The following is a 27,342-nucleotide window of genomic DNA, read 5'->3' as shown; positions in this document are numbered from 1 at the left end:
TCTTATAGAAGTTTAGTTCAATTAGGTAATATCGAACGGTATGATGGAAAAAATTCAAATTCCTCGATCGTAGCCAGTTATATCAGCCGAATCCCTCATATAGGAACTAGTTCTCTTAAGCCACCATGATTTTCAGTATGTGAGACCAAATTGTCTGATTTATGAAATTTAAATGTCTTATAGATGTTTAGTTCGATTAGGTAATATCGAACGGTATGATTGAAAAAATTCAAATTTTTCGATCGTAGCTAGTTATATCAGCTGAATCCCTCATATAGGAACTAGTTCTCTTAAGTCACCGTGATTTCTACCACGTGAGACCAAATTGTCTGATTTATAAAATTTTATATAATTTAATAATTATTTTTTTTTAGAATATAAAGTCAATAACAAATATTGTGTTTTTTTTTTAAATAATTTATTTTTACAAAAATAAAAACTAACAACTTTTGTCAAAAAAAAAAAAAAAAAAACCTAACAGCCTATAAAAAAACTAATAAATAAGTCGGAATATAAGGTAAAAAAAAAAAAAGAAGACTCTTCCTCTTTCTTTTTTTTTTGTTTTGTTTTTGGAAGGTGACTCTTCATCTGGAAATTGAAACTCGTACCTCAGATATATCGCCGCAAATTCTTTAGCACAACGACTCTTCCTCTTTCAATTGAAACTTTGAAACTCGTAACCTCATTAATTAGCCGCAAATTAGTTGAATTCTTCACGGTTCCCTTTGCCCAGCAAACTAAATAGATGGGTATAAGAAAGCTTTTCAAAAACTCATTACCTTTAGGGTTTTCAAGCAACAAAATATGGAAGATGAGTTTGTGTCTGTTACTTCACCTCTGGCCAACGAAAAGGGGAACAAATGACGTATATTGGATAGTAACGGTAACTACGTCTCTTTAGTCTGTGTGGATTCTTCCAGGTTGGTACTCAAATTTGTTCCTTAATCTAATTCTATTATGTGATAGTCTGTGTATTCTGTGATAGTCAGTTGCTTCGGTCTTATTGATTGTTAATTTATTTATCTTCTTCGCCTTTTCAAAATAAAAGACAGTAAAGCAGACACTGCTCATACACCAAAAGGAAAGAATGCTGATTGTGGTGAATGGAATCCTATGCTCTTCAAAACAGAAGATGAAGATAAACATAAAATTGAGTGTAACTCGCAAAAAACATCTTTTGATGATTTGGGACAGCAGGCAAACAACTCGTAAGTTATTCTATTTTAATTTACTTTTTTAAAAAATTTCATCAATATGTCGTCTAATGCTGAAACTAAAATGTAGGAATGATTGTGCAATATGGGTGATAACATGGATGGAGAAAATGAAGGCGGATGTGTATAAGATTGATGTACCTTACTCTTAATTAATAAGTTGAACACTTTCAAATTATGTGAATTTAACCAATGACAACAAGATTTTATTTTTTAGGTTGATGATCGTACACGATTAAGAGTTGCCTTAAATTTGACAATGAATTCCTACAACAAGCTGAATGATGAGATTTTGGCGAGGTCGATGCAACAAATTGACAAGCGGGGAAAAGCTTAAGAGGGTTATATTTGGTAGTATTTTGCTGGATGATGTGATGAATTTTGAAGAGTTGTAATATTGAGTAATATTGACTTAGTATTTTGCTGGTTATTAACTATGTAGCAACTACGTTTGGTAGTTGACTATGGTTTTTAATTTGAACATCGATATGATGTAATTGGAATATTTTTGGTACATTTATCACTTTAGTATCAGTCTGTGTGATGACCACTTTTCTGTTGGAATTTGTCTCTCTAAATTGCAGCTTGTTTTGGCGGTTTCTATTATTACATTAATATATTTAAGTTCTCTAAAGGGTTATCGTAATTGGAACTGTTGTTCATGGTTCTGCGTTGGCAGCCATGTTTTTATGATTTTAACCTCAAATGCTCCCTTTTGTATTCTGTTTTTGGTTGTATCTCAAAATGCCTTTGTCCAATTATCTCAGGTTAGAAGCGAGATAAAGCTTCTAAGGCCTGAGAGGTAGCATTTAAGGTCGTGCTCATCTGTTTGGATCAGAATCAGTCCTATTTCGCTTACATTTAAGGTCGTGCTCATCTGTTTTGTCTCCTTTGTATTTGGGAGTTTAGTTTTTGTTGTAGTGACTGGCCGCATATTCTGTGTTTGTTATCCAGCTGATTGTAGCGATGTTGCTTTTTGTTTGGTTAGCTTAGGATTTTTTGCTTGATATAATTTGGAGCATTTGAATAGGGGGAGGGCTCTCGTTATTGTATTTGAGGATCCCATATACCAGACTTGTTTTCGAGTACTGTTTTTAGCACAACTTGTGTGAAAATATAAGAATAAATTATTGTTTGTGATTTCATTAGCCAAAGAAGCAAAATTGGTTCCACTAGGACATGAAAACATCACAGGTTTGATTGGTTTTTTTCAAGAAAGAGGACTTAACATGCTTGATTTGGTTACTCTCTGAGGCTCATTTACCGTACACCTTTAAGAAACTTAAGATTGAATACTTATAAGACCCGAGGAACATTTTGTATCACATTGACGATTTGGGTAAATACTAAAAAAAATTAATAGATATGAAACGAAAAATACATATTATAATTCAAACCATAAAATTTGTATTACAAATGTGTACGCATAATGAATTCTAAGTTTTTGTCATAGTGCTTCCATACAAATAATGCAAATGACATCACTGTATTAATCAATGTTATCAAGTTGCACACAACTTTACATGAACTTTCTTTAACCTCCTGCATGCACCAGCTACACCAATGAAACTAAAAGCTTTCTTTAACCTCGTAGAGATGCTCTGATGAGTACTGTCCTTTGAGTCGGCTATCTAACACACTGAAAACCTTACATTTGTTAGCGAGATACGGTTTAGCCTATTCCACCAAGTTGTGTTGTCGAGATGGTATATTCTTGTCAACTGCCCTCTTACCATATAACATTTCCAGCAGGACAACTCCATAACTATAAACATCGCTCTTAGTAGTAAGATGACCTGCGGTAACAATGATTTTTTTGCTATTAACTGAAATGCTACTAAGCTGAACCGAGAATAAGTTAACAAAATTATAAAAGGAGAATCGAAAAACATATATGGTTTGACAACATGAACTCAAATATACATGTGGCTAGATATTCAGGAGCTGCGTATCAATAGGTGCCCATTACTCGGGTAGAGAAGTGGCTTTTGTCACCTGTTGGACCATCCTTTGCCAACCCGAAATCAGAAAGCTTTGCGTTATAATCCTGCAATCATTTCATAAACCAAACCAACATTTTCATAAACCAAACAAACCATTATGACATGAGTAAAATTAGCAAACTCTAAATGTGAAGATGGTTCAATAATAGCGCATTATCTAGAAAAATATAGACATTAGTACCTTAGATAGGTTTTGAACGTGACCATGAATCCATAGCCCTAGGAGGAAAAGGAGGGCAATTCCAAGAGTAACAAGAAAAACAGATTCGATGCTAAGAATACCAACATATTCAACAACTTCAACAGTGCCGTTAAAGAAGGTGCTTTGGTATGGATGCTCGTCTATTTCGTATATAATAGTACCAACAAGATCAAAACTACCAGGCTGCATTCATAAATATCATTACACGTTATGAGATCATGAGTATAGAAGTGCTCTCTTATGTTTTCATTCATTCAAAAACTAAAAGCAGTTGCCTTCAAAGTAACGGCATACCTGCAACAACTTGCTGACTGCAAATATATATGGGAAAGTAGCTTGTGCTGAGGCTGGTACAAAACCATTGTTGAAAACCTGCAATTGAAAAAAACTTGCAATTATATTACTTGTGTAATGTCATTTACTGAATCAGGATAGGGGGTACTGACACAACATCACACAACCTAGTCTTTGAAGGAAACAGTAAATACTTCAAATTGTAAATTTTACTACCAAAACTCTTTTCAGAAGGATTTGAAATTCCCGTTTTGTATAAATAGCTTTCATCAATTTTGACAATAAACAAGATTGATTACAAGGTAACAAGCATAAATATAATCATTTAAAAAAACATGAGCAGAATAATCATTTTTTACACTAATAAATAACCAAGTGTAACTAGGGTGTTTAGTAACCAATTAATACCTGAGCGGTAAGATTTTGAACAAGCAGCCGATGATCGACAGGAAGGTGAACCAGAGCTGCTTGAATTTTTTACACTAATAAATTACTATTTGTACTTCTCAAATCATTTCCAGCTGAACCAGAGCTCTTTGAATTTAACCCTGCCAAACCAAACCAAACCAATCCATTTTCATATTCATGTCCATTACAGTTAAAGCTTTCATGAAGAGAACCCTCACAAATTACAAACCATTCATCCCCTATATCTCATAAGGTAGGCAGCAAGTTCCAAACACATTATAAAGGACAATACATTTCTTTGAATATAAATCTAAATTGTAATATAATGAGGAAACTATATAAAAGACAACATCAATTAACAATATTCTCAATTAAATTCAATGTTCCTAACAACAACAAATCAACAATAACTCAATTCAATTACAAAGCATCTAATAATAAATCAATTCATAATTCAATTGAAATCTTCTAACCTCAACAAAATTACCCAGCGACTGGAGAAGAGAATAAATTGTCTTCTTGTTTGTTATAGACTAAATTTGTAAAGATGGGTTCTCGTCATGTTACGAAATTTGGGGTAAACAAAAGTTAGGGTTCTCTCCATATGGTTTTGAATCTAATATTAAGGAATAGGGTTTTGGTTTATAAAAAAAAAATGAATAGGGTTTTCAATTTGGATCAAATAAGAGAGAATAGCAACGAAAGGAGGGAGAGAAGGAACAATGGTTTGTAATCTGAACGGAGGGAAAAGCTGAGCCGGAGAAGATAGAAGACGAAGAAGGTGGAAGGTAGAAAAAGATGGAAAAGAATGACAGAAAATTTGTAAACCGTGGTGGCGGTGGTCTTCGCCGTCGCCGTCGTCGGAGAAGATGGAAGAAGAAGAGGAAGGTGGAAGAAAGAAGATGAATAGCACGAGAAATACTGTGAAATTTAATATGGGGTCAATCTACAATTATTAAAAGTTGTATTGTCATTATTGAAAACTATTCATATTTTAATTATATTATAAATGATATTTTTTCAACCAATATATCTAATACATTTAGGATGGGCTACATTACCCATTTCATGAGAATGGGTAGTCAAGTTGGCACCGGGACACTAATTAAGGATACAAATATAGAAGTTTTATCTCGTAAATTGTGCATTCAATGTTTTAATGATGTGAAAAGTTATTCTCTCTCATCATTAACTTTATCATTTGTTTCCTTTTTTAGTATGCTTAACTAGTGCCCCAGGGGCACTGTTTAGCATGACCCTTTGTTTATTATCATATTAAAAACTTACTATCTCCGTCCCTAATTAAGATGTGGATTTTATATTAAATGTATAATTTTTTAATAAATATTTTAATTGTTATTTTTCAATAAAAAATTATTATTTGTTGGTTGCTTTGCAATATTTCACGTATTAGACAAACCTTTTTTTAAATTTGGTAAAGTTTTTGAATTTCTATGTACCAAAAAAAAATTCTTTCATTAAGTTAACGCCTGAGGCACCTTATATGACTTATGATGCATTAAATATGGGGAAGGATCTCCATCTTTTTTTCATTACCATGTTCATTTACCTATTTCTTCGCTTATTTCTATTGATGTTCTGAACAATTGTTTATTGTCACATTAAAAACTTACTGCTCTATTCCAAAAAAAATAAAAACTTACTACTCTCTCCGTCCCTAATTTAAAGATCATTTCTTAAAAAAATCTATTCTTTAAATATAAGACCCTCAACATACATTTTTAGGTGCATTTATTACATTTTTCCAAATATACCCCTTATCATATCATCAATAATAAATGCATATAAGACGAAGGATATTCTAGTAATTTTTTTTTTATAAACAAAAGGTGGTGTAGATAGGGTGCTACAACCACAAAACTCCATTGATAAAGAAAGAAAAATACAAAAGATTAAGAGGGGGGCCGAACCAAACCCTCTTAGTAAGATTTGAACATAAAGTTTGGTATTCCAAGTTTGTTCCTATTCAGGCTATTAACTATACAACTAGGAGGTTCCCAAAAAAACAAGGCATTATCAGTGTTAAGACCCAAATTTGCAAGGCTATCAGCAATAACATTCCCTTCCCTATAGATATGAGTGATAATTAAATTCATTCTTCTAGCCAACAACTTACAATTCTGCCATCTGTTTCTTATCATCCAAGGCACAAGTGAATTAGACTTGAAAGCCAACAACTTTATTAGTCACACACATTTCAAACAAATTTATTAGTCCAACAACTTTACTCAATATCTGTGATTTTTGTAAAAGGCTCCTATAATAAGAGACGAAGGGAGTAGTATCCAAAGGAATGAAAATTATAAGGATGAAAGTCTGCAATCAATACTTAATCGCTCCCGTTATCCCAATGGATGTAATTTTCTTTATTGTCTCACACCTTATTGGAAGACTTTTTTTTTTTTGACAAACAATATCTCATTTCATTATTCAATAAAGGAAGAATACAAGTAGGTATCGACTCAAAGGTACAACGACTAGACCAAGAAATGGCCGCCCTAGCAAGTGTGTGAGCAACCATGTTCGCTTGCCACTTAATAAACTTGACCTTAAAGTTTGGATTACATAAGAGACTATTTTTAATAAGGCAAATAATAGAACTAAACTCAGAGCTACCGCTGCGTAAATTATGAATTGCATCCACCACACTTTTGGAATCCGTCTCAAATATAACATGAGATATGCCTCTTTGTTCCAATACTTTCAATGCTTCAATTAAGGCTATGGATTCTCCTTCTATAATGGAGCAGTTCCCATTCAACCACGTTGTTTCAGCCATAACAAAGCGTCCCTCATCATCACGAAGACACCAACCAAACCTGGACCTGTTTCGCTCTTTGTGAAAAGCCGCATCAACATTGCACTTGTACCATCCTTGGACTGGTTTTTGCCAACGTGTATCCTGCTGCTGTTGTGCAATTTGACTCCTATTCTGCTGTACCTGTGCAACCGAGAACCACTCATTCCATAGGTGTCGAGTCTTAACTCCTAAGCTTGTTCCCGGTTCATTATTATCATTCCAAACACAATTATTCCTATTATTCCAAAGTATCCATACCAACATTGCGAAAGTACCTGCTGTTTCTTTGTTTTCTGTCAAACAGATGCAAAAAATCATGTCTGCTACACTGCAGAACTGCTGCAATCTTGGCGTGATGATCTGTTCTAGTCCTACTGCCTGCCGAGCTTGATGACTGGTTGCACACCCGAAAAACACATGCCAATCGTCTTCATTATGTTGATTACAAAGTGGACATAATAGCGAACAAGGAACACGTCTTTCTTGTAATCTCATACAGGTAGGTAAACATCCTTTAACTATCCTCCATAGAAGATGTTTAGCTTTTGGTGGAGCAAGGATTGACCAAAGGCTGCTCCAATCTTTTTGCTGGGAGCCAACGTCTACTTTACCTGTACCAGTCAACAATAATTTATATCCACTTTTAACACTATATTGGCCATGCATGTCATCAGCCCAAATTAGCTTATCATTCTCAATAATGTCAAGTAAGGGAGTCTCAAGAATACAATTAGCAATATGCATAGGAAAGATGGACTCAATTTTTTCCTTATTCCACACCTTCATATTAGGAATCATAAGGTCATTAGTAGTAAAATTATGCACACCTTGAATTTGAGGTGAAGGAAGCCACACACTGCCTTGTCCTCTCAACCATGGTTCACTCATGATCTTGATGCTAGTTCCACTTCCAATACTCCACCTACAACCATTCATAAGAATTTCCCGAGCTTTCCAAATACCTCTCCAAGCATAGCTCGGGTTATGACCAATTTTTGACTCAAATAAAGATGAATTCGGAAAGTACCTTGCTTTGTAGAGTCTAGACACAAGTGTATGAGGTTTTGTCATAATGTCCCAGCCTTGCTTAGCTATCATCGCCAAATTGAACATATGTATGTCGCGGAACCCCAAGCCACCTTGAGTCTTAGGATATGTCATACGGTCCCAAGCTAACCACCTAATTCCTTTGTTATTAGCTCCACCTCCCCACCAAAATGAATTCAGCATCCTCTCAATGTCCTTGACCGTGGACTCCGGAAGAAGATAAACACTCATAACATAGGTCGGGATTGCTTGTAACACTGATTTAATCATCACTTCCTTTCCTGCTCGTGACAAAGCTCTCCCTCTCCACGAGTTTATACGCTTCCAAATTCTGTCCTTGATGAAAGCAAAAACATCCTTCTTCTTTCTGCCTATCATAGAAGGGAGACCTAGATAGTTTTCGGTTCCGAGTACGTGTCTGACTCCCATAATATTTGAAAGATCTTGCTGGTCCTCTATACTCAGATTCCTACTAAAGAAAACCTCCGACTTTGCCAAGTTAATTTCTTGCCCTGACGCTTCCTCATAAGTCTTTAGTATACTCATCAGATGATTAGTTTCTGCTACTGTTGACCTGCAAAACAAGAAGCAATCATCAGCGAAAAGAAGGTGGAAGACTTTTACTCTCATATTATAAGCCAAAAAAATATTTTCACATTTATTAAGAAAATTAAAATATGATAATTTGAAATATGACTTTTTTTGGTTTTCCTTGAAATAAGTTTCAGGGGAAGATGTAAAAAAAAAATTTGTTGGTTATTGATTATGAGGAAAAGAATAGAGAGATTAAATTAAATTAAATTTGTAATTAATTTAATGAAAATAAGTAAAAGTAAATCTTAAAAATGATGTACCAAAAAAAAAATCTTAAAAATGATAAAATTAATTTTTTTTTATAATTTGGAACATGAAAAAGTATTTTTTTTTTTTATAATATGAAACGGAGGAAGTATTTTTATAGGTGACATGTTAAGAATTACTAGCGTGTGAAGGAAGTTGATGATCAAGGCTACGCTTGGATCGTCTATTGTCATGCTAGTTCCTTTTTAGTTGTTCTTTTAGTTTTAGTTTTCTTTTCCGCCGTAATGTACTCGTTTATTTAATAGTATGTGATTTAAAGATAAGGTGTGAGACAGTAAGGAAAATTGTCATATTTTTTCGTTACTGTCTCACACCTTATTGGAAAACTTTTACTCTCATATTATAAGCCAAAAAAATATTTTCACACTTATTAAGAAAAGTGAAATATAATAATTTTCTTTTCCAGATGAATATTATCAAAATATCAAATTTTTATAATTTTTACTAATACACAATTAAAGATATTTTTAATCAAAATTATCTATTGACATACGTGCAATGGTCAATGAGTTCTTATATTTTGGGATGAAAGTATATTATTTTTTATATAAATTAAGAGCATTTATGCATCAAAGATTGAGTAAATATTTCAAATAAGTTTGCACACCTAAACTCTCTTGTGTTATACCTATATCAAATATTAATATAAATAAAAATAGGAAGATATGTACATGCATAGGGCTAAACCTTACCCCAAAAGTAGACAAAATAACGTAGTACTAAATGATCATCCCTACAAAAGGAATTCATATCGGAAAACGTTTTCCGAAGTAGTTATATTTTTGGAAAATAGAATCTGGAATGCAAATGGAAAAAATAAATCTGAAAACTACATTTAAGACTATTTCGAAAAATAGATTCCGAAAAAATAAGAATTTTGGAAAACGTTTTCCGAAAAATATTTATGAGGATAAAATTGGAATTTCAAGGGGCTTGGAAGAAATATAGGGGGTGGAAAAAGAAAATTTTAATATATATATATATATAACAATGTATGATATTTATGATACAGACTCAATGAACACATTGTAAGTATGATTTAAAAAAATACATTATGTTAAAGAAATGTTACTAATATATTTCCTTTATGTTTTTCACATGTGTAATATATCTTGTGTTTCTATCATATTCTTGCACATACTATCATTGATAACTAGAGAGGATACTGAAAATTCTTTTGTTGTGTTATGTGTTTTTCTTCCCTGTGTTGTTGTAATAAAGCAAAGTAAGAGTATTGAGATAAAACTAACTACTACTGTGTTGGCCGTTTTTAGAATCTGGTTATGTTTCATTATTCTTCTCCATTGAGATAAAACTAAACCAGATTCTAAAATTTCATTATTCTTCTCCATTGTGTGATAAAACTAACTACTACTGTGTAGCATATAAGAAAAACACTTAACACACAAAAGAATTTTCAGCACATCATCTCATTTTATCAATATGGTAAATGCAACAATATGGTAAAGACACAAACTTACACATGTGATGAACATAAGGTAAATATTAGTAACAAGCAGGCTCGGCTCAATACCTTCTTTGAATATAATAGGTTATATACTAGTTAGGCATCCATGTATTCATTCCTAATATGTAATAGTAAATAAACCTTTCATCTATATTTTTACTATATCTTTGTTAGAATGTTTGAGTGCAAAAAGGTAAGTAAAACTAACATATCAATTTTTTTCTAAATGGTAGGAATGTTGCGGCAAAATTTGTTTATGACATCTACAACACTCTAAACATCAACTTCACAAGTTTATTGTTATTGTTGACAGGTACTTTACATGTTATTGATAAAATGATAAGGAAATTTCACTTCAATCTTATGTATCAAAATTATTACAACAATTATTTATTTTATTTTGATTATCACATGTCCGAACTGTTGCGTGAATTCTTTTAGGTTGGGTTATTATCTTAATCACGAACCACAACCAACATCAATAAAGAACTTGATCCATTTTTCGCAAAGTAAGTCGTCTAAGAAGCAACATTTTCTTACTTTTTTTTGTTGTGACTAAATATTATTTAATTTCTATACACAGCCAGTATAATATAATACATCTCATTATAGTAACGTTTGTGTATAAAAATCAATATAATCTCAATATCACCTTATTTTTATGCTTTTTTTGTCTAGATTTTTATGCATTTTTTATTAGGACTAATAATTTTTTATTGACTCACTCGTGTATTATAAACTCTGAGAAGTGATCAGAACAGGACAAATTGCAAAGTATGATTATGGTGATCAAGCACAAAATGTACTACACTACGGACAAGTGGTTCCTCCAACTTATGACATGGCCAAAATTCCAAGTGAATTCCCTCTTTTTCTAGGTGTTGGAGGGCAAGATATTTTGTCTGATGTACAAGATGTGAACCTTTTGCTCAATGACCTCAATAATCATGATCCTAACAAGCTTGTGGAATTGATCAAGGAGGATTATGCACATCTTGATTTTGGTGTGGATGTCAATGCTAAACAAGTCATTTATGATCCCATGATAGCTTTTTTCAAAGCTCATTGGTTTCAGAACAATTATTTTGTTTTTAATGGAGTATGTTGGATTTCTACATATATAGTTAGGCTGCAATCAATGTTTTAAAAATTGGACGGGAGGTTGAATCGGTGTGACCTTCGATTTATGGGTCAACTTGTTCAACTATTATTGAACCGGTGAAACTTAATGCCCTCAATGACCATGATCCTAACAAGCTTGTGATATTGATCAAGGAAGATTATGCACATCTTGATTTTGGTGTGGATGTCGATGCTAAACAAGTCATTTATGATCCCATTATAGCTTTTTTCAATGCTTACTGATTTTACAATAAATATGTTGTTTTCAATGGAGTTTGTTAGATTTCTATGTACTCCCTCAGTCCATTTTTATAAGAGCTACTTTTACTAAATTGTATTATTTATTTATCTTGTTTTGACTATATTTTTTTTTAATAATATATAGATGCAAATATTAGCATATAAGAACATCCATAATGGAGTTACTCATTTTTGAGTATTTAACTGGTCCTCACGTGTACACATCACTTATTTTATAATTTTTTAGTATTTATTATTTATTTATAATTTTTAATAATAGATAATTAAAGATATTAGTGATCAAAATTGTACATTGGCATACGTGCAATGGTCAAAACAAGTCGCGTATTTGGGGACGGAGGGATTATATAGATATACTACAGCAACTCTATTCACCGGTGGTTGTACACATGTCAAATGGATTTAAGCACAATAAAAATGTGCAAAACTCTGAGTGAAAATGGGGGGTGTATTGGATTAAGATTTCACAAGACAATTTTAACCAAAAAAGTCTTGAAGATTTTAAATGACTTTGTGGGATTGTATTGGTTTTATGGGATTTTAAAAGATTTTTTTGAAAGTCTTTCTACAATCAAGATTCTTAATACAGGAATTTGTAAGACTTTATAGCACATACTTTTGAGATTACAAATTACTTTATAGACTTTTAAGATTTAAATTACTCAATAAATTCAATATAAATATTTTCTAAAATAATAATGAATCAATCAATGAAAAAGAATCATTCCTTAAAAAAATCAAACAATCATGAATATATCAAATAAATGGATATTAAACAAAAAAATGTAAAAATTAATAAAAGATGCATAAACGTTGAAAAAATAATTAATAGGTTGATGAAAAAACAACCATGAATCATAAAAAAAAAAGTGAATAGTTGCATAATCATTTTTTTTTGTTGCAAAAAGTTACAAAATTATGTTACAGAATTTTTCAAAGTTGTAAAATTATGTTACAGATTTTTTTAAAGTGGTATATATGTATGAACGATGAAGAAAAAACCATATGAATAACTAGTATGCATGTAGCTTATAAAAAGTGAAATCATGAATCAATGAATTATAAAAAAAAAAAAAAACGAAATCGATTGTCAGCAATAACTAGTATGCCTATAGACTGTCATTCAAAGGAAAAATTGATTGTGAATAGATCGTATGAGAAAGAATTTGGTAATATTCATGTTCTGCAGAAGATGAAGAGAGAAAAAAAAGTCTGGGAAGATTATAAAAAGTCTCATGGGTTGGAGTGTTTTGTGTGTATTTTTAACAAAAAAATCTGTCAAAATCCATTCCAAAGAAGAATCTATCAAAATCCATAAACTTTTGAATACCAATAAACATTTTAAAAGTGGTATGAAATCTTAATTGAATACCAGCGGATTTTGTTGCCCTGAAAAAAAAAATCTTAATTGTCTTGATTGAATACCACAAGATTTATTTGACTTTTGTAAAAGTCTTGATTAAATACCATAAGACTTTTGTATCATAAAAAAGTCTTTTAAAATCTCAATCCAATACATCTTCTTAGTTTTGTCATGCTGGCAGTAATTATTAGAATGAGACATGTGATCATCAACTATGGTGGCATTTAGCATGCACAAATCACAAATTTGTGTACCATGCACAAATTTGTGCACCACATAGGTCAATTTGTTTTTGACCATTAGATCTACTAAAGAGCATATTTTTATCATGATCTGTCAGTATCAAATCTAACACCCACAAAAACTCAAAATAAATAAATAAATATGATTCTTCATCACCTCTTCTCTGCACATTCTCATCAATGTCTACAATTCCCAACTATCATCATCATCGCTAGCTATCATCATCATTCCAAATGAAGTGTTTAAAGAAAAAGAACTTTGAAACATAAATCATGAGTAGTTCCTGTAACTCATCCACCATAAGTAGGAAAAAAAATAAATTAAAAATTCCTTTAACTAATTAAATTGATGATATTCGGTTTAATTCATCCACCATAAGTAGGATGAATTCGGTTTAATTTGGTTTAGTTCCTGTAACTCATCCACCATAAGTAGGAAAAATTCCTCTCCGGCATAAAAGATGAGTACTGCATAGCTACACCTTCATCTTCCCTTATATTGAGTTCTTCATATTTCTTAGATCTGATTTTTTTTTTTTTACACAACGTTGGAAAAATAGCGTAAAAGCGTATCAGAAAACCAATCTAATTCGATCTCGCCGGAATCCTTCAGATCGGATCTTCCACTACCGGAGCCCGATTCACCAGAGTTTCATTCAGTCGTTGGGTCGAATTCTCTTTCACCCACAAACCCATTTCACTTCATTCATGCGTTTCAACTGTTTGATTATATTCTTTGAGTATTTTACTGGTGGTGGAGGTGCCCATCGGTGCTGTTGAATTTGGTGGTGGTGGTGGTGGTGGTGAAAAGAGCAGGATGGTGAAAAGAGAAGTTGAAGACAAAGTGACAAAAATATAGTGTAGGTAGACTATAATAAAGATTAATGTTTCTTTTTAATCTAATGGTTAAAATTTATTTTCTCTAACTTGTGCATGGTGCACAAATTTAACATTTGTGCACCCTAAATGCCACCATCAACTATTATAGATAGTAAACTCTATTGTAAAGCTCATTTCGATGAAATCAATAGTAAAGTTGTTGAGCAACATTTCTAAGTTGTTGAGACAAAGATGAAGGAGATGACTCACTACTACTACCGAAGTTACTAGAGAACTAGAAGACTATGCAGATGAAGTTTCACCACATTGAGATATACAAACTTCGCATGATCGATGTAACGTCGATCCAAAAAGACGCTTATTGATTTTACAACAATTATTTGTTTTCAATTCTTATCCTGCATTATTTTCGTTGAAACCATAAAAATTTCAAAGAAAATGCTTTGATAGCAATTAGAGAACAAGAGTTCCTATGATGTAGAACAATATAGAGATAAGTTAGAATACAAAGTTAAAAACATACCCACAAATATTCAAGGCCTAGTGCTCACACTTTGATTCCCTATATGACACATAGACCTACCTATCCGTAAATATTACATAAAGTGAATATGCTCTTCAAACAAATATATTGTCCATCCAGCATAAACAGAAGAAGCTAAATCACAATATGTTCCACTTTCCCTCAATGGAATTACAAATCCTTGCAATACAGTAAGCAGCACTTAAAGGGTACCCAGAAACTGCAATCAAGAAACATAATAAAGTTATTAGAAACTCAATAGTTATTTTCCTTTGTGGACAAATACATTTCGGTCGAACAAATAAACTGTTTAATCTGGCGTTTATCATATAAATGTTTGCGTATAAGTTTACTTCTATAAGCCTGTTTGGATTGACTTATTTTTGAGCTTATCTGAAACAACTTATGCAAATAAATAAGCTTTTATGTATTATTATAAGTTTTTCAAGGTAGTTTATGGGAAAACAGCTTATAAAATACAATTTTTGTTAGTGAAAACTTATGAATTAACATAAAAGTTTATTTATTTGCATAAGCTGTTTTCATAAGCTCAAAAATAAGTCAAATCCAGACGGGCCCAAATTTTTTATTGATGTAACATAAAACTTGTATGTCATGTGAATAATAAACTTGACATTTCATTTCACCACTTTTGGGTCCAAGAACCCAAGTGAGGGCCCAAAAAATATCAAGCTATAAGTTAATTTCATAAGCTATTCTATAGAACTTATTGAGATAAGTTGAAAATAGTCTAATAAGCTATTTCTATAAGTTCTCCCAAACAGTCTCACAAGTGTTTATACCGGTAGATAACCTCAAATAAGTTACTCCAATGAGACCCAAATTTAAGGAAAAGTGAATACAAGGATAACATACCAGCTATATAATCCTCTGTGTAATCTGTCTCAATCTTCCCATGTGACATTGCTCCTACCTTAAATTAGATCATTCAAAAGTTAAAATCCACTGAGATAAATAGGCATAAAAATTTAAAAATTGAGCTAATAAGTACCACAAAGACAAGGTCCAGATTGCTTGGAATTGTTGACAAATAGTCTTTCATATTTACCAGCTTCTCTGAACTAAAAGATAAACCTGTCATTCAAAGGGAGCAATTAATTATACTTTTTTAAGAGAAGAGAAACACACAAGTGTACATCAAGATTTGTTAATCCTTCTATAGTACAAAAAGAAAGAAACAAAGGAAATAAACACGCGGCCTTCATGAAATCAAGGTTGTCAAATAACAACGATAGCGCTGTAGCATAGCAGAATTTGAACAAATCATTTAGTGTTCCATGATACACTATTTAGTACAAAGTGTTTTAAAATAGCGGTGTTATAGCACTATAGGGTAGCAAAATGGGAACAAACTGCTAATCTTTGCAATCCGTGATTGACAACACTGTATGGAATCAACTTCAAAAGCATTGGACAACAATAACAAACCTGCTTTCCGCGAGTTGATAGGCAAATATTGGGTTACGGGGTTTTTTATTGTGCGGAGAAGTTTCTCACGCTTGCCAGCAGCATGTATACTCAATTTCTGAAGCAGTTCCACTGCAAAAAAGAAATGTTTCAAGAGCAAGAAATAAGAGATTATTAATTTTCATTTTAAGGGCAAGAAACAAGAGATTATTAATTTTCTTCACAAAAAGAAAATCATGCAGGCACACACAATCAAATCAAACATAATCAAATAAAATAGGTAACTAAGTAAGACTTACACATGACACCAGCAAACCGTTTGAATGTTCTTGGAATACGAACATGGGGTTTAACCTCTATGAGAACACCTTTTTCAGTCCTTATGTATACCACTTTCAACCTCCCAGCTTTATTCAGTGGGCTATCTAAAATAGATAGAAGTGCCTGAAAAAAATCATTTTAGATGAAATGAGATTCTAAATTATTATGCTTAAATATGTTTTCCGTTCCTGAAAATATGATATAATTATTTTTTGACTCCGAAATATTATACAATATTTTTCTCCTTAACTTCTAAAAATGTATCAATTTTGGTCTTGTAGCAATCAAGAACAGAGCCCTTAGTTTGAGGGAAATACCAACAATAGTACACTATGCCGAATTGATAACAATAGATCAGGAAAATTGTTGCAAGACACAATTAGACTTGTAATTAGACTGCAGAGTCCTAAATTTTGGGTTAAACCTAACACAACCCTACAAAGCTAAATTGTATAGTGAGAGATGTCTGCCACTTATAAATAGTTTTTCAAACTATATCTCATGCAATGTGAGATTCTCAAAACACCTACGCATGCTCAAAACAGGATATCTTTGATAGATTCTGAAACTATCTCCCACTTATTAACACTTTTTCAGGCCGTAACTCATCTAATGTGGAACTCTCAAAACATAGAGTATGCTACAGAATCAAAGTTGACACATTTTCATAAGTGAGACAAAAAATTATGGTACTTTGGAGACTAAAATCACATCCAAGCCAAATTACTACAACAAAATTCAAGACCATCATTGTACATTCTTTGAAAGTAGAACAAGGTAATAACATTTAAACTTAGGACAGAACAGATTTTAATTATTTTGAGCCAACCATTTTAAAACCAACCAAGAAGCATATAACATAAACATCAAACTCAAAAACAAAACATAGTGAGAATATAATTGATAAAAACATTTTTTAACCAACCTGATGACAAATGTCGGGTCTGTAATGATTAGGATTCTTATTCTGTCTGCGGAGGAAATTAGCATGCTCATCCGAGTTCAAAAGCTGATAAGTCTGTAGACACATAGTTCAACATCATCATAATTTCATCATTAATCACAATACCAACGCATCACATACATAACATAATATAATTTAATGTAACACAATTTTTACACCTCCATTCTCTGCTAAAACATATTTTTAATTTTGATACATTATGATCAAAGTCAAATGTTTTTAATGATTTAGCAATTACGATCAACAATTGACATTGTAAAAACCTTTACCATGACTACATGAATTAAGACCGTGTTTGGATAAACAAACTAATTAAGCACTTATGTACAGGGACGGAGGCAGGCAGGGGGTTATGTGGGCACTTGCCTGCACAAACTTTTTGGGAAAATTTTTTATATGCTACTCCCCCACATTCACCCATCATCAATTAGTAATTTTTAGTGTTGATATTTTAACTAGTCCCCCACATTCACCCATCATCAATTGAAAAGTAACTAGGCTCAATTCAAGTCATTGTCAAGGCAATATCAATATTTGTTTGGTAATACAAATAAGCTATCTTATAATTTCGAGTTCATTTGAAATAGTTATTTTTGAGCTTATGTAAAACAATTTATATAAATAATTTTTTATGTTAATTTATAAATTCTCACTAACGCGAAAACTGTATTTTTATAAGCTATTTTTCATAAACTAACAACCTTATAATAATATTCACTTGGGTTGGTCTAGTGGTGTTATAGCTTAGGATCTTGGAGTTTGCTCCTCTCAAGGTCTCAAGTTCGTGCCAATTTCGGTGGGTTGGTCCATATATACAGAGTTAAAAAAAAACTCTAGCTTTAAACGGACCCCCCGCAATGGGCGGTGAGATTGGTTCTCTCGAATTAGTCGGTTCTTGAGCTGGATACCAAGTTTTCAACAAAAAAAAAACTTATAATAACATATAAAAACTTATTTATTTGAATAAGTCGTTTTGCATAAGCTTAAAAAAAAAGTTATCCCAAATGGACCCATAAGCTTGTTTGATAAAATAAAATTGTGTTTGGAAAAAAAACTTTTCTTTCATACTTATAATTTTTTCTATGTTATTTCAAGTATCGTTTGAGCTTATAGTTTATAACTTTTTATCTTTTATTCCAATTTTAACTTTAAGCACTTGATGAATGTGAAAGTATAAAATTGGATCTATCTATAAAAAAAAGATTTTTTAGATTATATATTTAATGTTACAAATTTATATATTTGGTGCACCCACTATTGAAAAATCCTGGCTCCGTCACTGCTTATGTACATGATATAAGCAAGCAGTTTTCTAAAACTATCGACCTGATAGTCTGGCAAGTGTTTATATTAATAGATAAGTTCGATCAATGGAATCCAAACATGACCTAAATCCATATTACAAAAGAAATAGAGCAGAAAATTGAAGTACCTTGCCGACTTTAGCGACTTCCAAAGAAGCTTTTTCGAGAATAAATATAACACCTGGTTTCTCACTGTTGTTTTCAGTTGGAGGAGCAATTGGGATACCAACAAGTTCGTTATTATTGTTTTCCTCTGTTATTTTTGGTGTTGGTGTTTGTGTTGGTTCTTCTTCCTTCTGAAGATTTGGTTTCTTTGGTTGAACTTGTTCTTCATCTGCAACTTCTTTATCTTCACGGTGGTACTTTTCAACAACGTCCTTGTTCTTCCTCTTCTTCCCCTTTACACTGTAAGCTCTCGTCATTTCAGCTCGCAAAGTTCACTCACTACAACCAACGAGATTTTTTAGGGTTCTTAATGTTCGTGTGAATAATAAGTAAATATAAATTAATTTAATTTTCTGACAAACAAAAGTAGATTAAATAGGAGAAGCAAAAACAGAAAATTGATTGTGATGATTCGAGAACGAAATTTACCTGCCTGGGAATGTAGACGAATTGATCGGAGGAGTGAAAAGTGATGGCGCCGTTTTCGTTTGGTTTAGGGTTCTAGTTGGGTTTCAGAGACGACGATGGTGGTTCACTTCATCTTGGCCGAAAATAAACGGTGTTGTTTATTCTTTTATCTATTGATACCAATTTGGTTATCATTATCATATATTATTAACAAAATGACCATGTAATATTTATGCAACTCATACATATTTTGGTTCAACGATGATATCACTTTTTGAGTATCATATATTAATAATAAGTGGTTCATTCTATATTTATTTTTTTATTTTATCTAAATAAAAATAAAAATTATTTAATAAATACGTAAATTAATTAATTAATAATTAAATATAATAAAAAATTCATGACAATAAATAAAAAATGGTGAAAAATGCATAAACATGACGGAAAATATATAATGAAAAATATAATAGAATAATATAAAATATCATCAAAGACATCTTTTCTGCACTATTGTTGAAGAAACGAAATTGAATGAAAAATGAAAGGCAACAAAGAAATAAAATTTTCCTATAATAAAAAAAAGAAAAAGAAGATCTGGTTATTGAATGTCAACAATAATATTTTGACATATATGGAAGCTAATAATAACATTAAATTGATGATACGATACCTTAGTTAAGGTACCGGTGTCATCAATTTTGATACCGTATGTGTCATGTCATGAAACTCCAATGATAAAAAAAAAATAAGGTATCATATCATTAATCTATGAAACTCTCTTAAATATCCTTATTGAAAATGTTCTTAGTTCCCTAAAAAAATGAGTGAAATGTCAAATGTCCCCCTGAAATTTCAAAATTTGTTAAATACCCCTGAAATTTGGATATAGGCAAATAGTTCTGAAATTGTATAATGTCAATCAAATTGTCTCATGCTTCGTTTACTCCGTCTATTTTGATCCTTCAAAAACACATTATTTGTGTCTTCAACCTCCTTGCAACTAAGTGAATAACAGGTGACCAAAACAATTATCACCAGAATCATCATCATTATCATTGTTTTCAAAATCATAACCAAGAGGTTCTAATCACCCAATAGACCAATTTGAGTCATCAGATTCATAACCAGACAAGAAACACAATCACCAACATCATACTATTTATCAATTCTTGTCTCATCCATCTTTTTTTCTCTTTTCCTCGTCAAAATAGACGGAGTAAGCGGAGCAGTGACAATTTGATTGACGTTTTACAATTTAAGAGGGTTATTTGCCTATTTCCAAATTTCAGGAGGGTATTTGACGAATTTTGAAATTTAAGGAGTATTTGGTATTTTACTCCCTACAAAATTATTAAATTTTATATTTTTCCTATAATTATTTTGTTCTTTTTGGACGGAAAGAAGCTTAATTCATTTCATTCATAACAATAGTTTCAATACAATGTGGACAAGACAAAATAATTTGGGGACCGGCATATATATAAACGAGCTGTTTGAGTTAATTCATAAGTCACTCGATTAGCTTGTCTCCTCACATAACTAACCTTACAATTTTGAAAATGACATAAAAATAATTTTAAGTATGTGCTTTAGTTCCTACAAAATTATTATATTTTACTTTATTCTATAAAAAAATGACATATTTTAGTTTCTAAAAAAAATTGACTAAACAAATTTATTTATACATATAGTTTTAGCCCCTTTATTTTTTTTTAAAAAAATTTAATAACTTTTTTTAGGAATTTTTATAACACTATCAAAAGTTTATTTACAAAATTTCAAAAAAAATTAAAATGAGAAAAATTAAATATGATTTTTTGAAATTTCAAAAGATAAAAATAAAAATAATGAAAATCTCCATTTAGAAATTAAATTTTTAGTTCTTTTTTTAAGAATTTTTTATAATATTCTAAACATGTATGTAAAACTAGCAGTCAGACCCACGCCTATCTGTGTCTATTATGCAAACTTATGTAAAAAAAATATCTTATGTTTTGGTGAGTTTACGGTAATGTAAAATTGTTTCTACGGTAATGAAAAATGTTTTGGTGAGTTTGTTATTAAAAAATTTTGCTACTAAAAAAAATCATGCCTTTATGTTATGGTAAGGTTGTTAATAAAAGATTTTTACTGCTAAAAAAAATAAAAATTAAGGATAATGATGGTATTATGAAAAGTCCACACCAAAACTCATGTATTCTCCTTTATATATAGTATATAAGATATATATAGTATATAGATATAGATAATCATTCAAAAATACACATTAATTTAAGAACAATGACTAAACCAACGTGCATAATAATTTTGTAGGGTGCAAAACATGCCATTTTTTTATAGAGATTAAAAATAAAATTTGATAAATATTTTAGGGATCAAAAACAAATTTAATTTTTTTAGGTCGCACTTCATACATGTTTAAATTTTTTTTTGTCATGTAGTCTAGTGGCTAAAAATTTCACCCTTATGGTGGATAAATAGATGGTCGGGGTTCAACCCCTGCCCCTTGCATATAGGATAAAACTTAGATGTAGTAACATACATCTTGTGGTGCTGTTCCCAACCAAAATGTTACACCTGCCCTATTTTTTTTAGGTCACTAGTTTATTAATAACGCCGTAAATTTTTCGTCACTTTCCCATCTCCTTCGATGGATTATTGTGCAATAAACATCTCTTTTGGAAGCATGACACACCACCAGTAAAGACTCTTTTGGATTGGTTTGGATATGATCATCCATAGTAAAGAGTATCAACATCCCTCTTTCAACAACCCACCGCCATCATCGATTTATTATTGATTTTACAACAATTATTTGATTTCAATTCTTGACTTGTATTTTTTTAGTTGAAACCATAAAAATTTCAAAGAAAATGCTTTGATAGCAATTAGAGAACAAGAGTTCCTATAATGTAGAACAATATAGAGATAAGTTAGAATAGAAACTTAATAACATACCGACCTAATAATGCTCACACTTTGATTCCCTATATGACACATAGACCTACATATCCCTAAATATTACATAAAGTAAATATGCTCTTCAAAAGAATATATTGTCCATCCAGCATAAACAGAAGAAGCTAAATCACAATATGTTCCACTTTCCCTCAATGGAGTTACAAATCCTTGCAATACAGGAAGCAGCATCACTTAAAGGGTACCTAGAAACTGCAATCAAGAAACATAATGAAGTAAGAAACTCACTAATTATTTTCCATTCTGAACAAATACATCTCGGTCATGTTTGGATAAACAGTTTAATTTAGCACTTATGTATAAGCTACTTTTATAACGAAGAGGTTTAATTGCAACTTGTGGTAATGTGCCAAAGTTTTTATTGATGTAACATAAAACTTGTATATTATAAATCCACCTGTATGATTTCACCTAAGCATATTTTATGTCATGTGAATATAAACTTGACATTTCACCACTTTTGGGTCCAAGAACCCAAGTGAGGGACCAAAAAATAAGATTTCATATAAGCTATAAGTTAATTTCATAAGCTATTCTATAGAACTTATTGAAATAAGCTGCAAATAGTCTATAAGCTATTTATATAAGTTCTCCCAAACAGTCTCACAAGTGTTTATACACCAGTAGATAACCTCAAATAAGTTACTCCAATGAGGCCCAAATTTAAGGAAAAGTGAATACAAGGATAACATACCAGCTATATAATCATCTGTGTAATCTGTCTCAATCTTCCCATGTTCCATTGCTCCACTGAGATAAATAGGCATAAGAATTTAAAAATTGAGCTAATAAGTATCACAAAGACAAGGTCCAGATTGGTTGGAATTGTTGACAAATAGTCTTTCATATTTACCAGCTTCTTTGAACTAAAAGATAAACCTGTCATTCAAAGGGAGCAATTAATTATACTTTTTAAAGAGAAGAGAAACACACAAGTGAGTGTACCATCAAGATTTGTGAATCCTTCTATAGTACAAAAAGGAAGAAACAAAGGAAATAAACGTGGCCTTCATGAAATCAAGGTTGTCAAATAACAACGATAGCACTATAGCATAGCGGAATTTGAATAAATCATTTATTGTTCCATGATACGCTATTTAGTACCAAGTGTTTTCAAATAGCAGTGCTATAGCACTATAGCATAGCAAAATGTGAACAAACGGCTGATCTTTGCAATTCGTGATTGACAACACTGTATGGAATCAGTTTCAAAAGCATTGACAACAATAACAAACCTACTATCCGCGAGTTGATAGGCAAATATTGGGTTACGGGGTATTTTATTGTGCGGAGAAGTTGCTTGCCAGCAGGAGATATACTCGATTTCTGAAGCAGCTCCACTGCAAGGAAGAAATGTTTTAAGAGCAGGAAATAAGAGGTTATTCATTTTCTTCACAAAAAGAAAATAATGCAGGCACACACAAGATAGTAGTGATAACATAATAATCAAATCAAATAGGTAAAAGTAAAACTTACACATGACACCAGCGAACCGTTTGAATGTTCTCGGAGCACGTTCATAGGGTTTAACCTCTATGAGAAGGCCTTTTTCAGTCCTTATGTATACCATTTTCAACCTCCCAGCTTGATTCAGTGGGCTATCTAAAATATGTAGAAGTGCCTGAAAACAACATTTTATATGAAATGAGATTCTAAATTATTATGCTTAAATATGCTTTTCATTCCTCAAAATATGATAATTTTTACTTGACTACCAAATATTATACAATAATTTTGTCCTTAACTTCTAAAAATGTATCAATTTTGGTCTTGTAGTAATCAAGTAATTACTATAGAGCCCTTTGAGGGAGATGCCAACAATAGTACACTATGTCGAATTGATAACAATAAATCAGGAAAATCGTTGTAAGACACGATTAGACTTATAATTAAACCGAGAGTCCTAAATTTTGGGTTAAACCTAACGCAATCCTACAAAATTGACTTGTAAAGTGAGAGATTTTTTCAGGCACTTCTATATATTTTAGATAGCCCACTGAATCAAGCTGGGAGGTTGAAAATGGTATACATAAGGACTGAAAAACATATTTAAGCATAATAATTTAGAATCGCATCCAATGTGAGATTCTCAACACACCTTCTCATACTCAAGACTGGATACCTAGAGAGCATGACCCATGTGGCCGAGTGAGCCCAAAAAATCTTGGATAGACTCTGATACTATCTCAAAATTTAGGTTGAGCTTTATCTCAATCCTACAAAACCAGCTTGTAAGACGAGGGATGTCTCCCACTTATAAACACTTTTTCAGGCCGTATCTCATCTAATGTGAAACTATCAAAACATAGAGTTAGCTACAGAATCAAAGTTGACAAATTTTCATAAATGAGACAAAAACTTGGAGTCCTAAAAGCAAAAATCATGGTAATTTGGAGACGAAAATCACATTTAAGCCAAATAATTACTACAAAATTCAAGGCCATCATTGTACATTCTCTGAAAGTAAAACAAGTCAATACATTTAAACTTGGGAAAGAACAGAATTTAATCATTTTGAGCCCAACCATTATAAAACCAACCAAGAAGCATATAACATAAACATCAAACTCAATAACAAAACATAGCGAGAATATAATTGATAAAAACATTTTTGAACCAACCTGATGACAAATGTCAGGTCTGTAATCATTAGGATTCTTGTTATGGTTGTGGAGGAAATCAGCATGGTCATCCGAGTTCAAAAGCTGGTAAGTCTGTAGACACATAGTTCAACATCATCATAATTCCATCATTAATCACAATACCAAAGCATCACATACATAACATAATATAATTTCATGTAACAGAATTTTTACACCTTCATTCTCTGCTAAAACAAGTGTTTAATTTTGATACATTATCGGTGTAAAATTTTACCCCATGAAACAAATCACTACCAATCATACATATGACTTCAGAAGAAATTATTAAAGTCGGATGTTTTTAATGACTTAGCAATTACAATCAACAATTGACATTGTAAAAACATTTACAAAGACTACATGAATTAAGACCGTGTTTGGATAAACAACCTAATTAAGCACTTATGTACATGATATAAGCGGTTTTCAAAAGCTCTTCCGGATAGTCTGGCAAGTGTTTATGTCGATAGATAAGGGGCCCGTTTGGATTAACTGTAAAGAGTAGTGTATTCTGTCATTGATGTGCACAAGTTATGCAACAAAGGAAGAAGATGAAGCAGAGTTAGTGGCAGAATGAGCCTAACTATGCAGAGAAGCAATAAGCACGCAGAGCTCAAGAGAAAGGAAGAAAATTTTATTGCTTCAAATGATACAACGGCTATGGATATGTTTATATACAAGTGTAATAAGCTACTAACAAACTTAACAACTTGTAACAAATCCAAACTGCTTGAGAAACTAACTAACTAACTCAATATGACAGTTGGCTTGTTGCACAAGCAACTGTCCTAGCTCTTTATTTCTTCACTATCAACATTGACTTACGCAAATAAATAAGCTTTTATGTATTATTATTATAAGCTTGTCAAAGTAGTTTATAAAAATAAAAAAACAGCTTATTATGATACAATTTTCGTTAGTGAGACTTATGAATTAATATAAAAGCTTAATTAGTTGCATAAGCTATTTTTCATAAGCTAAAAAATAAGCCAATCAAAACTGGCCCAAGTTCAATCAAATGAATCCAAACATGACCTAAATCCATATAAGAAAAGAAAAAACCAGAAAATTGAAGTACCTTGCCGACTTTAGCAACTTCCAAAGAAGCTTTTTCGAGAATAAATATAACACTTGGTTTCTCGCTGTTGTTTTCAGTTGGAGGAGCAATTGGGATACCAACAAGTTCGTTATTGTTGTTTTCCTCTGTTATTTTTTGTTTCTTCGGTTGAACTTGTTTTTCATCTTCTTTTTCTTGACGGTGGTACTTTTCAACAACGTACTTGTTCTTCCTCTTCTTCCCTTTTACACTGTGTTGGCTCACTTCTTCTTTGCGGCGGTAATAAACGGTGTTGTTTTTTCTATAAAAAAATTTTAAATCATTAAATTTTATTTTTTCCTATAAATATTTTTTAATTATTTGTTTTAGTTTCCTACAAAATTATTAAATTTTATTTTTTTCTATAAAACAAATGACATATTTTTGTTTCTACAACAATTTTTTTTATACATATAGTTTTAGTTTTAGCCCCTTTATTTTTTTCTTAAATTTTTTAATAACTTTTTTCAGACATGTTTATAACACTATCAAAAAATTATTTACAGATTTAAGAATTTTTTAAAATGAGAAAAATTAAATATTGATTTTTTTTAAAAAAAAAAGAATTTTTGAAATTTCAAAAGATTAAAATAAAAGTAATGAAAATTTCCACTTAGTAATCAATTTTTTAGTTCCTTTTCTGAATAATTTTTTATAATATAGTCAAGATTTATATAAAATTATCATTCAAAAATACATATTAATTTAACAACAATAACTAAACCAACGGCAATAATAATTTTGTAGGTGCCAATCACTACCCGTGATAATAGTGTGAGGACTTGAAGTTAAATGTTTCTCATCGTGGGATAATAGGCAGCACATTATAAATTAACTTAGTCTCAATGTTATTGACATTAGTATTTCAAAGGCTTAAATAAAATTGTATATAGTTTTCATGGCAAAATAAAAAGTGTATATAATTTACGTATTTATATATATAAAACTATATTTGGTTAATGATCTCCTAACCAACATTTATTTTGTTTGAAGAATCTAAAGAGTAACGTAAGTACTTGTTCAAGTAACCTAAGTTAAATATGTAATTTTGTTATTTGTTTTCTATATACTTGATGAATTTACAGATGTAAATATTGTTTTGAAATTGTTCAAACCTAGTTTAGATGTTAGTTTCATTTCAAGTTAGTTGGTTGTAACTAACTTGTTAGTTAGTAGTTGGTTAGTTGGTTACTTGTCTATCAAGTTAACCACCACTACAAGAAAATAAGCACTTTGCGACGGTTAAAATTGCAGTTTGCAACGGTTGAAACCGTTGCAATTGTACATTTGCGACGGTTTGCAAACCGTTGCAGATTTGTGTGTCGCAAGAGAACTTTGCGACAGTTCTGAAAACCGTTGTTAC

At 31.4% G+C, this 27,342-nt stretch overlaps 2 protein-coding genes and 1 pseudogene across 3 annotated transcripts; 1 reads left to right on the top strand and 2 right to left on the bottom strand.

Moving 5' to 3' along the window:
• LOC123905355 overlaps positions 1-11,310 on the top strand; it is a 45,928-nt pseudogene extending 34,618 nt beyond the window's left edge.
• A 3,309-nt stretch (positions 11,311-14,619) lies between these two features.
• LOC123911170 (ribosomal RNA small subunit methyltransferase nep-1-like) lies at positions 14,620-19,441 on the bottom strand. 2 transcript variants are annotated; one of them, XM_045962537.1, is made up of 8 exons: positions 19,281-19,441; positions 18,815-19,130; positions 17,344-17,436; positions 16,397-16,541; positions 16,119-16,229; positions 15,682-15,764; positions 15,546-15,603; positions 14,620-14,889 (listed from the first exon to the last, which is right to left on the bottom strand). In XM_045962537.1, exons 2-8 carry the CDS (start codon positions 19,106-19,108, stop codon positions 14,810-14,812), a joined length of 864 nt encoding a protein of 287 aa, XP_045818493.1. In that variant the 5' UTR covers positions 19,109-19,130; positions 19,281-19,441; the 3' UTR covers positions 14,620-14,809. The 2 variants fall into 2 exon arrangements, with proteins under 2 accessions (XP_045818493.1, XP_045818494.1); XM_045962538.1 differs by having other exon boundaries at positions 19,285-19,435.
• Positions 19,442-22,269: 2,828 nt separating this feature from the next.
• LOC123905353 (ribosomal RNA small subunit methyltransferase nep-1-like) lies at positions 22,270-27,266 on the bottom strand. The gene is made up of 8 exons (XM_045954958.1): positions 27,232-27,266; positions 25,962-26,241; positions 24,863-24,955; positions 23,718-23,862; positions 23,477-23,581; positions 23,036-23,120; positions 22,936-22,991; positions 22,270-22,433 (listed from the first exon to the last, which is right to left on the bottom strand). Exons 1-8 carry the CDS (start codon positions 27,264-27,266, stop codon positions 22,351-22,353), a joined length of 882 nt encoding a protein of 293 aa, XP_045810914.1. The 3' UTR covers positions 22,270-22,350.
• Between the last annotated feature and the right edge of the window lie 76 nt (positions 27,267-27,342).

This window comes from Trifolium pratense, linkage group LG2 (genome assembly GCF_020283565.1).
Source record: "Trifolium pratense cultivar HEN17-A07 linkage group LG2, ARS_RC_1.1, whole genome shotgun sequence".
NCBI classification, from domain to species: Eukaryota; Viridiplantae; Streptophyta; class Magnoliopsida; order Fabales; family Fabaceae; genus Trifolium; species Trifolium pratense.
Note: the sequence above shows the minus strand (reverse complement) of the source record. Positions and strands in the feature narration are given on the sequence as shown.

Excerpts from the sequence above, each read along its gene's own strand:
- LOC123911170 (XM_045962537.1), bottom strand. The coding sequence starts at position 19,108 with ATGACGAGAGCTTACAGTGTAAAGGGGAAGAAGAGGAAGAACAAGGAC. Across the intron at positions 16,230-16,396 it reads ACGGTTTGCTGGTGTCATGT|TGGAACTGCTTCAGAAATTG; the intron begins GTAAGTCTTACT and ends TCTTTTTTGCAG. Across the intron at positions 14,890-15,545 it reads CACAGAGGATTATATAGCTG|TTTCTGGGTACCCTTTAAGT; the intron begins GTATGTTATCCT and ends TCTTGATTGCAG.
- LOC123905353 (XM_045954958.1), bottom strand. The coding sequence starts at position 27,266 with ATGTACAATTGCAACGGTTTCAACCGTTGCAAACT. Across the intron at positions 23,582-23,717 it reads ACGGTTCGCTGGTGTCATGT|TGGAGCTGCTTCAGAAATCG; the intron begins GTAAGTTTTACT and ends TCTTCCTTGCAG. Across the intron at positions 22,434-22,935 it reads CACAGATGATTATATAGCTG|TTTCTAGGTACCCTTTAAGT; the intron begins GTATGTTATCCT and ends TCTTGATTGCAG.